This window comes from Toxorhynchites rutilus, chromosome 1 (genome assembly GCF_029784135.1).
Source record: "Toxorhynchites rutilus septentrionalis strain SRP chromosome 1, ASM2978413v1, whole genome shotgun sequence".
Lineage (NCBI taxonomy): Eukaryota > Metazoa > Arthropoda > Insecta > Diptera > Culicidae > Toxorhynchites > Toxorhynchites rutilus.
In genome coordinates, this window is record NC_073744.1 from 35,717,357 (window position 1) to 35,730,994 (window position 13,638).

At 38.4% G+C, this 13,638-nt stretch overlaps 1 protein-coding gene across 1 annotated transcript in view; it reads right to left on the minus strand.

The window, feature by feature from the left end:
- Positions 1 to 341: 341 nt before the first annotated feature.
- The window catches only part of LOC129780316 (AN1-type zinc finger protein 6-like), a 41,766-nt gene continuing 28,469 nt past the window's right edge, over positions 342 to 13,638 (minus strand). Inside the window, exons 4-6 of the mRNA XM_055788434.1 lie at positions 12,447 to 12,701; positions 4,282 to 4,423; positions 342 to 4,174 (exon numbers count right to left, since the gene is read on the minus strand). Of these exons, the coding sequence (XP_055644409.1) occupies positions 4,026 to 4,174; positions 4,282 to 4,423; positions 12,447 to 12,701 (546 nt within the window). The 3' untranslated portion in view covers positions 342 to 4,025. The remainder of the gene's footprint in view (positions 4,175 to 4,281; positions 4,424 to 12,446; positions 12,702 to 13,638) is intronic.

Here is a 13,638-nt window from a genome sequence, read left to right on the forward strand (position 1 = left end):
GATTTTTTTGGGTTTTCTTCAGGTTCTATTTGCGAAAACCCATTATTTCTCGATTGGGTGGAACTCTGACGTATTGGTAGAGTTCTTAAGCATCATCTATACGTCGTTGGAACAAAGGTCATACCACTCCGTGACCTTCGTTTCGCAATTTTCGAAACAGACAAAGAGGGTTGGGTTCCGCATGGAGACACTAGTCACATGCGGCTTCCAATCGAGACTTCCCACTGGAAGAGGATAGCCTTCCACACAATTTTCTGTGAAAACAAAACCAAACAAAACCGTTTTGCTACTTGGATGTTTTCGGAATGCTTCAGCGAGACATGACTGCACACAACACCCGATTATTTTTATTGTATGGGTATATTTTTTATTTGAATAAATTCAATTGATTTAAAAACAATAATCGTGTAATTGAACGAAAATTATAGCTATAAGTTTGCTGTTCTTTCTTCGTGTTTTCCAACAGTGTAGTTTGCTTTTCTCCCTTTCATTTTTGTTTGTTTGCTTGTTTAACTCTCGCTTTCATTGTCAAAATATGTTGTGTTAATTAGTAGCTTGTTCTTTTCTCTCTTGTCTTAATTTCATTCCCCCCACTTCACACAGATTGGCGACTGACTTCGATTAATATAATAAAAACTTGCATTTTTCACACAGGATGCCTTCCAACTACAGAACTACAATTGTTTTTTTGTTTCTTTTTCATTTGAATTTTGCCCGTTTCCAAACAGCAGCCGATTGTGTGTGTATGTGTGTGATTAGACCACAACACATGTTACTTTTTTGTGCTTTTGTTTGCCAATCATTTTTCGAGACCAACCGGGGAGTGTGTGTGTGTGTGTGTGTGTGTGATTCTAGTGTTTCCTGTGGAACAACGAAAACGCAAAAGACTACACATTAATATAGCAATCCAATCCGGTTATTTTCATTTCCATCTCCGCTGCAGAGCTAAGGTACGCGCAATCTGTTCCTCCCATCCGCTCCACGCAAAAATGGATGTGTGTGTGTGGGTTTTCATTTTCCATTTTGTTCGCTTAGAGAGATAGTAATTCGTTTGTTTTGTTTTGTTTATACACATGAATTGGTTTTTTTTTCACTTTCTTTTTCTTTAGCAAATATAGCTTACTAGAGTTGTGTTTTACCCTTTTGCGTTTAAATGTAATAAGGTTATAAATTGAAAGTCACATTATATCTCGTTTCATTTTCTCTTTCTTTCGTCTTGGTGATAATATATCAATATAATTGGAATAAAATCCACATCCAGAAATTTAAAGCTATAATTAAAATCAATCAAGAGAAAACGTGTTCTTGCGTCGATTTTTGTTGGATTTGTTATTCACACTCTTTTTTTTTGCCGGAAAGGTGTCACCGCAGCGGAAAAAAGCATATGTATTTTGATTTACTTATGTTATTAACGTGTATATAAGAGTGCATGGATGACTCTTTTTTCCACTAAACAGCACAAAATCAAGAATTGCAACTATACAAGAATGTTAAAAAATCAACTCTTCTAGAAAAGAAAAAAAAATATATAAAGAACCTGAGGTGCCACCAACTACTAAAAGCTAAAAAAGTACGAACAGGATATACATTTTCAATCGCTTCATTTTTCTTTCAAACAGGATCTCCAATGATCTAAACGAGGGGTGTAGGAAAACAACGAACAAAATAATAGTGGAACAGATTAAAACAAAAACATCACGCGTAGCTATCTTTTTTTTTCTTTCTCTCTAAGGTTTTCACGAATTCTAGTAGTATAGCTCACATTTAATAAACGGTTTGCATTGTTAAACACTTAAAACATGTTTCTACCTTCCGCCCGTATTTTAATGTGTGAAAAGGATACATGTTACACTCGCAGTAGTTGTTTCTCTTCGACCTATTGTTCTTTCTTTAATTTAAATAATATATTTATATCTGTACAAAGCGCTTCATCTACACCTCCTCTCAGGTCCTCTCGCAGGAGTGCGCGAAATAAGAGCTGCAATATGTTGAACGAACGAGGAGCAGTGATGGAGTTTGCGATGGGGTGAAGGGTATTTTTGAACCCACGATTGTTACGTAAACGGTTTTAGAAAACGAAAATGTGGACAGTACAGATCGGATTCTCTCTCACTCTCTCGAGCCGGGGAGCGGACAGAATGGTAAAAATTGGGAGGAGCAGCACGAAAGAATAACACTAATGCGGGTAAAACTTATTATGATTGCACTGAAATTTCATTTTTGCTTTCTTCGACCGCACCTCCTTCCCCCTTCTCTGAATGAACTCAAAATTTGTAAAATCAAGACCAAGTGACTTAGGCTGTGTGTATGTGTATTCTAACCATTTTAGCAAACAATTCGATTGAAATCATTGTTTGTGTGCGTGTGTTCGTGGTAACAAACGAATGTAAATGCCGAAACCAATTTGTTTGCATTAAACGACGGACTAGAAAAAGTTGCATTTTTTGTAGCATTATTTTGTCTATTCTGCTTCAACCGGCAATAGAAGAGATACGAAGGCCAGTCTGTATTGTACACTTCTCTGTTTTGAAGATGAGTTATGAAAATGGCAAACTTGTATCGATTTTCCTCTAATATGAAGCGGAAGGTTTCACACGACATATAAAGTCTGTTTCCTTCTTCTACTATCAATATAAAGAAGGAAATAGTGATTGCATCGTATCTATTTCGAATCTATCTTTTCTTTGGTTTGGATAAACACAATCCAAACTCTGCGCCCTACCAAGACTTTATATAGAAAATATTCTGAAAAAAACTGCGGTTACACACTATTTTTATACTTCCTTAAGGTTCATAAAATTCCATTCCGTGTAGCATACTTAAAAAATTAAATTAATTTCAAGAAAAAAATATCATTTCTCATACCTAGTTTCTTTCATCCTCTTTTTACAACTGAACTTACTTTTCATCGCATCAGAAGTTTTCGTGTGTGTATGTTTCTTTATTCTTTCTCTCATTTGTTTTTCTTTTTTTGCATGATTTTCTTCATTTTGTTACTAAAATATACTTTTTTGTTTGCGTCCTACGTCCAGAAACACAAGTGATTCCTTCCTTACTAGTTTAGGTTTAGTTTTATGCTCTCGCTGTTCCTTCCGGCTGGACTGATTTTACTCACTTATTATTTGCCTGCGTTCTACCTATACTTATCATTTTAACGACCATGCATAATGTTCCCTTCCTACTGCAAAAAAAAACCTTAACCCGCTAGAGCCACATTAGTACAACTCAATACTCACTAAAAAAAGTTCCACTCGCTTCTCTTTCTGCGCTCACTTTTATTCTATAATTAGCAATAGGTAGTAATAGCGTGCTGTGCCTTGTTTGAATTTTGTTTCTTACGTTTTCATCCATCATCCTAAACGTTTGAACTCTCAGAGACGAGACGAGGTGTTATGCAATAGATTTCTGTTTACAAAATAGGAGAGAATACAAAGAAACACTGTCACTACTAGTTTACCTCCAATAAGCAGTCCACGCACACGCACACAGATTAAAGCAGGAACACATGGCTAAGCGTCTGCACACACACACACACACACACACACGAACATTCATTTGACCACTTCCCTAACAGGTTTGCAATCAATCAACAAAATCCCTATTTATGTGGGTGGGTGGGTGTGTGTGTGTGGGTTTGCTCTGCTGCATGTGTTTCGTCGTGTTTGTGTGAGGTGGTTTCTATTGTTTCCATCAACATCTCGAAATTATATTTCCAGCTTTATTCCCCTTTCACTTCACTAAATTTATGAAAAGTAATAATAATTACTAGCTTTAATTTTTTTGTTTGTTTCGTTCCTCTCTCTCTTTCGTTCGCGTGGTTGTTCTCTAATTATCCATTATTGTAATAATATGTATAAGGATTCTGTTCTTAAACGCTTGCTTGTTTTGCTTGCTCTGTGTGGTTTTCTCTGTTGTGTTTTACCATATCTGCATTCTTGTGTTTTTTTCTCTTTTATTATTTATATTTCATTAAGATTAAATTGAATTATATATGTATATTAATAGATATTAGATGGCACGAGTGTTCAAATTTTTTGAATTTTCTCTCCAACCACGACCGGATTATTACGTCTAATTTCCGCAGCGCCGAGCTCCCGATAGTCGAACGAGCAATCGTGCTTATCGCTGTATCGATGTATCGCGCAGAAGAGACCACCACATCGGCACTCGAAGCCTGGAGGAAGAAGAACACAACAAGAGTTCAAGTTCGATGAGGCACAACGCGTTGAAGCAAATCAACAAAATAAGAGTACATTTAAACACAACACAATCATAACCTACCTGTCAGTCCAACTTTTTTGCGGCAGGTTACGCATCGGTTCTTCTTCTTCTTGCTATCTTTATCGCCATCCTTGTCGTCGCTGCCATCGGCGGCTATCGCGGGGTTAGTGCTGGAGGAGCCACTGCTATCATCGTCGATTTTCTGCAAGCAAAAATTGTCGTCATGAGTTTATTATTCATCCAAGTAATGGACTGAGAGTCAAATTAGAATTCCTTTCTATTATGAGAAACATACAACACCCCACTTTTTTCACGGTTTTCTACACCTCAGTTTCCTGATACTGCTCTGTATAAACCATAGATCATTGCATAATTTGAAACAAACATAAACTTGCGCTTGAGTAAACTTAATTGATTATCATTTTTATAAAAAACTTTTTCACAGGTTTACGAGAAAGAATCCCAAAACGGCGAAGTCAACCGTTATTCAAAATTTCGTTGTATTCGGAGACGAGTTCTAACAGCGTTTTAAATTTTTCCTTATGTTCCAAATTTTGAATTTCTTACGCGGATTTATAGATTTACATCCCATATTCTCACAGCAGATTCCTGATTTCAGATTCCAGATACTAATTTCAGACCTGCTTTTCAAAGTCCAAATGCAGACTCAGTATTTTGAATATAGAATATAGAAGATTCACCGAGACAGATCGATAAAATTGATTTCAGGTTTTGATTACAACTTACTGATTCGAATTTGTTACAGACTCCAGCAAATGGAAAGACTTATTTGATAGTATGTCTGTATTCTTCGGAGGTTGGAACAATACTTAATACTGAAAATTATGCTGTCAACCAGCTTGATTATCCATGGGCTTCTAGGATGATCGTCTAATGTGGTTTCTATGGAACATCTACCCCTTAAAAGAGATCGTACGGTGCAAGCCATGCTGGAAGCCTTCGGTTACGAACGGGTTGATTGAAGCACTATGGTTCAATGACTTCAACAACGGCTTCAGGGACTGGAACCTCTTCTTGATCCAATGTTGGTTCGGTAGGAGGTAGTACTTCAGGTGGTTGTTGACCTGAGGGTGGCATCTCGGGCAGTACTTCGGGTGGTTGTTAAGCTTTTTCCAAATCAGGATCGGCAGTTTCATTGGGGCATGGGGTACACAAATCTTGCATACCAAATTCCTCAAGCAGCATAGTCCATGGCAAACTTGTCTCAGTAGCATCACTAGTGGATTCCAGATGACGCTGTCGTAGCTGATTCGTCTGAGAACGGATAAGACGACCGGATTCCAGGAGGACAGCATACATGACGGAACCTTTCTTCTCGATCACCTTGCCAGGAGGACTGCGATGATGCCAGGATTGCGATGATGAACCTCTGCATACACCAAATCATTAGTGCAGAACCCTCTCTTGACGGTGCCATGGTGTCGATTGAACTGGTTATTTTGCTTACTGTTTACAGCTGGTGTCGGTGTCTTCCGGGGTTTGAGCAGATCCAGAGTAGTAGTGATGGGTCTACCAAGGAAAAGCTCTGCAGGAGACTTATGATCAGGAGCACTTCGATTGGGCGTGGATCGATAAACGGAAAGGAAAGTTTGAAGATGTCGGAAAGTTGCTGGATGATTTCCTCCGTCTCGTAACTTCTTGAGTCCTCTCTTGAGTGTGTCCACAAAGCGCTCAGCCTGTCCATTAGACTGTGGATGGTAGAACGCAATCGTTAAGTGGGTGATTCCAGCTTCTTCACAGAATTGCTTGAATCTGGCGCTAACAAATTGCGATCCATTATCCGAGACGAGAGTTTTGGGATTGCCGCATCTTGCAAATATCTCGTCTAGTATCTCCAGTGTCTTTGTTGTACTTGTGCTTCGAGTGCGATAGATTTCTGGCCATTTTGAATATGCGTCGATTACCAGAAAGTAGTAGTATCCATTGATTGGGCCAGCATAATCAATATGGACTCGTTCCCACGGCTTCGATGGAATGGGCCACGACTCCAGGTCCGTCTTGCGTGGTGACTTAGCAGCTTCAGCACAGGATCTACAGCAGCGGACGTAGTCTTCGACGACATCATCGATGTTGGGCCAGTACACGAAACTCCTCACTAGGGATTTCATCCGCTCCATTCCTGGATGGCCTCGATGCAGTTGGTGGAGAATGCGTTTGCGAAAACGGTCTGGCACAACGACTCTATCGCCGAACATGATGCAACCTTGAACGATCTGCAGACTGTCTCGGCGAGTGAAGAATTGTTGAACAACTGGATCATCAATTTCCTTGGAATACTTGGGCCATCCTTCATTGATATGGAACACCACCGATTGGAGAACAGGATCTCTTGACGTTTCAGCAGCGATAATTTCAGACGTCACGGGAAGACTAGATGTAGAATCACTGAGAACGGCGTTGATATCGGCTTCCATTTGTACAGAAGCAATGACATATTCTTCATCGGCTGTTGCATGGCATTTCATCAGTCTTGAAAGGAGGTCCGCGTGTCCAAATTCTTCAGTGCGCACGAACTGGATGTCGAAATCGTACAGCATCAGCGTAAGCGCCCAGCGTTGAAGTCGGTTGGCCGTGTATACCGGAATTCCTTTTTTGCTTCCGAACACCTTGAGAAGTGGTTGGTGATCAGTCTGCAAGGTACATTTCCGGCCGAACAACATCTTATGAAATCGTGTCACAGCAAAAATCAGCGCCAAAGCTTCTTTCTCGATCTGGCCGTAATTTTTCTCTGCAGGAGTCAGTGATCTTGAAATGTGCGAAATTGCCTTCACTGATCCATCCGGGAAGCGATGCATAATAACAGCGCCCAAGCCGTCTTTGGATGCATCACCTGCTACGATGATTTCCTTGTTCGGGTCGAAGTGCGTCAGCAACAAGTCGGAAGTGAGAAGCGTTTTGAACTTGTCGAATGACTTCTGGCAGCTTGCAGTCCATTCCCAATTGACGTTTTGTTTCAGCAAGTAGTCCATGGGTGCTCTCAGCTCCTTCATCTGCTTGACGAAACGCCCATAATAATTGATAGCTCCAAGATACGATCGAAGCTGTGATACGTTCATTGGAGCTGGCATCTGCGAAATTGCGGTAGTCTTCGGTTTCACTCCAGGAATACCAGCGACCATGCCGATATCGATATCGATTATCGATAATCCTTTGGAACGCACCAGGAGCGGACTTGATTCCAGGCGGCAGACGGTTGTATTTGAACAGTCCACGATGAGTGTTGATCGTTAGATACTTCTGAGATTCCTCCTCAACCTCGACTTGCAGGTACGCATCAGATAGATCGAGTTGGGAGAAATACCGCAACCAACCAGATCAGCAAAAAACATCATCTGGATGCGGAAGCGGATGGGCATCGTAAACGTTGTCTGACTTCCGGACCACGACTATCGAGGTTGCCCAGTCGGAAAACTTCACTGGTGAGATTATTCCCTTGTCTTGAAGACGTTGAAGTTCGGCATCCACCTTTGGAAGGGCAGCGTATGCAACTGGTCTCTTTGGACAGTACACTGGACGGACGTCGGGCTTCAGGTAGAGTTTAACCTTCGCTTTGGTGCACCGGCCTAGTGTACTCTGGAACACTTCAGAAAACTTCGCACGCAGCTTTTGCTCAGTGTCTTCCGGTCTATGATGGATAGCATTAACCAGCGATCTGAATGGAATTGACCACAGATCGAATAGGTCGATTGTTTCAATTCCGAGGACATCCAAGTCGGAGCTTGATGACACGTAGACAATGCCTGCTTTCGTCACGCTTTGGATGGTTAATTCAGCAAGGAACTCACCAGTCATGTCGATCTTATTTCCGGAAGCGCTGATGGCGGTGATTTCGGTTTCGCTGATGGCTGGTTTTCCGATCGCCTTCCAGGTTTGCGTAGAAATGATCGTGATATCGGAAACGCAATCCAACTGGAGAACAGAATCGTTGCCATTGATTCCGACGGTAACGTATTTCCTCTTCCCTTGGAGATCGATGCGTTTCACCGAAATTCCTTTGGACTTCACATATTCCTTGGACTTCGGTTTTTCGAATTTCTTTGCAGACTTCGGTTTTGATTCCACGGATGAGCAGTAACCTTCTTTATGCCCCTTCCATTTGCACTTGCTACAGCTGTGGTCTTGATAGGGGCATTCCTTCACAAAGTGTAAATCACCGCAGAACCAGCACGGGAATTTCGGTTGCTTCTTCTTAGCAGGCTTGGTAGAAACGGCGTTGACGACGGATTTTTCCGGAACGGGCTTCTCTACCATCTTGGTGTCCGGGGCTGGTTGCCATTGGGAATCATGTTATACACAACAACATATTGCATTTGACGGAAGGATGGAAATGATTTACGGAGTGGAAAATTTGGATGCAGAATGAAAATTTCATTCACTGAAAAATAAATAAAAATTCTCACCCATACATCGGAAGATACGCACTTTTACAGGGAAGAAGTTTTTCTAACAACAACTTCTTCATGTTTTCTGTGGAACAATCACAACTAATCTTAATTTTGTTTGAAGTCAAGTAGCGATATATAGTAAAACCTGTTTTGGGCGAATTTTTTTTGCGCGGTTTTTGTGCGATTTTTTTTTTGTGTGGTGTATGAAAAGAAGCATATTCGACGAAGTTATCGTCCATTTAGTTTTTTTCGATGGTTTATATGCATTTCAGTGCGAAAAAAGTATATTTGGGTCTCAATTATCCACTTCTGAAATTATCCCCTCCTCTCATCAAATGCTCTAATTTTTTCCAAGTTTTTGTTTAACATGATTTCTAACAGAAACACGTTTCGACATGCAACTAAAAGTACAAAACAGCCACGCACAACCACAAAGCAGGGAAACAAAAGGAAATTGAAAGTTGAATGGCGTGGATTTAAGTTATTTTTTTGGGGGGAACTTTTTTATGCACAAAAAAAGTTTTTTTTTTCAAAATGTGTACCGAACACGATTTTTTAATGCTGCTGGTGAGGTTTTGCACGATTTTTTTAATGCGACTTTTTGTGCGATCCTTATCCCCCTCACAAAAAAAGGTTTGCTTGTAGTGTATTTGACAAAATTTTAGATTTCATTAAAATGTGAGCTTTTGTCGAAGACATCAAACTTTCTATCTTTAAGGCAGTATTCTAGTCTAGAAATTTGAAAAAATCAAATGTTTTTTTTTCATATTTCTGTAGTTTAGGAATTGAAAAATATACCATAGAAAGGACTTATCGAAAATACCATTATTTACCGAGTTAAAGCTATTTTTGTGATGCGATATCTAACCTGGTACGGCCGAAGCAATGAACTTCAAACGCGTTTTTCTCGAAACTAGTTTTTTTTCAAACTGGCGTACACGATATCTCAAATTCTACCGAACCGATTCAAATTTATATGGATACAATCTGCAGGCATCTCTCTATCGCATGAACCTCTAAAAAATGATATTTTTTAAGTTTTACTATTTTTAAAGAATCAGGAAACGTGAGAAAAAAAGGTTTTGAACCGCATTTTGTTTTTCAAACGGCTGCTATTTTTGTCAAAAAAGATGTTTTCGACTTGTCCGAGGTTCATGCGATAGCGGCATCTTTACTGATTCAGAATATCTCCGATTTTTTTTGTTCTAGATGACCAGAAGGGTTGGAATCGTGTACGCCATGGCACCACTTTTGTGTGAATCCTCTCACTTCATCAACTCTTAACTATTTTAGTTATGAATATTTTTTCTCCGTTCAATGTTTGTTTTATGGTTAAAAAATAGATGAACAAATAATGATATAAGGGATCGTAAAAATACTCTTTGTTTTATTTTTACGGAGCTCGAAAAAGCGTCCGAAATTCGTGTCTCTACACCCCTTTAATAGTTTCTAGAATCTATGACATTTGAGTATGGAGAATTCCGAAAGAATAATGTTTTACTGGTAACATCTTTGTGTGAAAATTTTCGCGTTTGACATGTGTCTAGTATGTTTCTAAATAGCAAAAAAGTTGGCAGAACATGTCAATCGCGACAATTTACACACAAAAATGTTACGAGTTGAACATTAGCGGTAATATTTCAAACAAAACATAAAAAAGTAACCCGATTATTGACTTGCTAATATTTTCATAGACTATTCAAATATTTTTTTTCAGAATTTAAAAAATACGTTTTAAGAAAAATGAATTTTAATTTACTTTTTTCTTTGAACGGTTTTTTTCATATTGTTCGATATTTTTTAAAGAAGACCTAAACATATTCATTCTTTTCATTCTCTGACCTAAGATTTGTAGGTATAGTTTTTGAGTGTTTTTTTTGAAATTTTTGTTTTTTCGGAAAAATTTCAACTCAAAACCCCTTTTGGTTGAAGAATGAAATGTAAACAATTAGTTATGTTTTCATTTAAAAATAAAAAAAATTGAAGAGTTACATTGAAAAAAAATACTTTGAAAATTAAAATTCACTTTTCTCAAAACAATGTTTCTTTAACACTAGGTTTTCGGGTCACGTTGTTTTTGCGCATTTCGAATTTTATGAGTAAAATTTCAAAATCGTCTGCATTTTTATTCCATCTCTAGTAATGACTTTTATGCATTGATCGAGGTGAATATTGATGTCTATTTTCTTCAAAAGCGTTGAAATATTGAAACTATGTGGTATACCCATCTCTACGGATATGCGTCATTTTGACGCGATCGTAATGTAAACAAAATTTTGCAAACATCACAACAATAACAAATAGGAATGTACCGACAATGGTTCGATCCGTTATCTTCGTTATCCGATATCGTTATCTCAAATGAAACAAGCGATAAACAACTGTTGCAAACACAGAATATCAATTGATGTCAGAGTGCGAAGAGATTTTGAAAATTTCAGTTGCTTAGTTCGAGTATTGAAAAATGAAATACTAAAATATTTTTTGAATCAGTATCAATTATTATGTTATTGTGAGCAACAAATTACACATTTTATTGACGTCAAATTGACGCGTGTTCGTAGAGATAGATATATAGGAAACGTCCGTGGACCTAGTGTATAAATTTTGAACAAAAAAATTATGAATAGCTATACAATTCACCCATACATTGGAAGAGGAGACAAATACGTTTTTGAGAAAAATGAATTCAATTTCGAAAATGTTTTTCGATAGTCTAGGTTTCTTCTCATAACAAAAATTGCTTTTGAGGCAGAAATTTTGCAAAATTAATGTGTCCGGCATCTTTGAAAAAATGAAAAAGAGTCGGGGAAAACGGATACTTGAAGGGAAAGATGGACATTAACTGAAAATTCAAGTTTATGTACTCGAGATGTTTTGAAGATGTTCAAATAGGCCTAAAATAGCTTCCGGCATTCGGAGTGACAGATTCGGATTACGTTCTGAAAACCGCTCTGCTGATATCTGGTTGCTCTTGCAAACATAGGCATCTGTTAAAAAAGGAGGATTTAAACAAACTGTTTTGAAAACAAAATGTTCGCCCTTTAATTCGGTGAAGTGTCCGTCTGACCCGACTTGATTAGTATTCTTTTAACATCAATATTTCTGGAGTAAAAATAAGAAAATTTACCGCTGATTCGAGGAAATGGAAGGAAAGTGAATCTAAAACACTCACGTAACGAAAAACATCAAAAAAAAAACTTGTTAGCAATGAGAACCTTATTTTCTGCAGAAGAAAATTTACATTGAACTTTTCAGGTGACTTATGTTTTTATTCACAATTTTGACAATTTTGATCAGCTAGGTGTGCACAGTGAGTGTAAAATCAATTGATACACTGTATTGCAAGTTTGTACATCATTCATGATGTACAACAACAGAAACGATCTTGTTGGTTGCAATATGACAAGAATTTCGCACACGGCTGTGAAATTACAACCATACTCTTTTTTTTCGATTCATCAGTTCCATATTTCTCCTCTTCCTCAATATCATCATCATAGTCATCAGCGTCTTCAACGTCTTTAGCATCTTCAGAGGAATCTGGTTGGGCTGAAGATTCATCGCTCGAATGGAAAGCCGCTGACGACGGCCCACCTTTATTCTTATCTTCGCTAGGCAAATCTTCTTCCGTGCAAACATCTTCCCACTCATTTGCACTTTCTGTACCTTCAGAACCTTCATCCTGCGTGGGGTGGATTGAACATAATACTATATTTTTAGCACCTATCGATTTACCCCGTTGAGAGAAAAGAAAAACAACAGAAATCCTACAACAAAACGATCTTTAGTGAGACGCAGGAGACAAAAAAAACTTACGTCCTTATTTTCGGAACTAAAGAGCGCACTATGGACTGTGGGTTGTGCTGTGTTTGTCACTGTTGCCGATGAGATTGAGGTGGCGGTGGCGACGGCAGAGGCTGTAGCGGCTGCTACCGCTGTGCTGGTGAAGCTCTGCGATGTGATAACTGTGCCTATGTTGGTGGAGGAAGCGGCGGCCGACGGAGGCGGGGGCCCATTGGAAGATACTGGTGTGCTACTGACTGGCGGTTGCTGCTTTTTTCTTAGCGAGTCCTGTGTCCAACGGATGGGGCAGTGGATGAGTCGGCACGCATGAAAAGTAATGAAGAGAGAAAGGAAAATAATATAAATTAGTAACTGTTATGATTGAGAGAGAGGTTTCTTTTCGGTAAAACTGTTTCATTTAGTTCATTCTAACGATTGGATATTTTGTAGAGAAATGGTTTAACCGAATCCATCTGGTTTTATAAGTACTAACCTATATGGCCTATATGGTAATTTTAAAGCTTTGCATTGCTTTGACAAGTCGTTCTTACTTTCAGAGGTAAATAAACATAAATTTCTTCAATTTCAAAAATAAGTAGAAAACAGAACTGGCTTTATTTTTTATTTATTTTTATTTTTGATGCGGATCTTCCAATTAACGCGTTTTTTACGCGGATTATTAAATTATCGAGGCTTTTACCTCTGAGATATCTCACCTTTAGACTTCTTTATATTTAGTTCTAGTGCCATTAGAGAACTAACGGCACGATTGCTTCCATATTGGCTATTTTAAAGTTTTGCATTGCTTTGATAAGTCGTTCTTAATTTCAGAGGTAAATAAAAATATTTTTTTTCAATTTCGAAAATAAGTAGAAAAAGAAACTGGCTTAATTTTTTTATGCGGATCTTCCAATTAACGCGTTCTTACGCGGATTATCAAATTATCGAGGCTTTTACCTCTGGGACATCTCACCTTTAGGCTTATCTATATTTAGTTCTAGTCCCATTAGAGAACTAACTGCACGATTACTTTCATATTGGCTATTTTTAAGTTTTGCATTATTATGATAAGCCGTTTTCAATTTCAGAGGTAAATAAAAATAAATTTATTCAATTTCGAAAATAAGTAGAAAAACGTGTGGGATTGTAAAAACCCACGTTGATAGGAAAATCCGAGTAAAAAAACCGCGTTAATAGCAGAATCTGCTTTAAATGGAAATTCCGC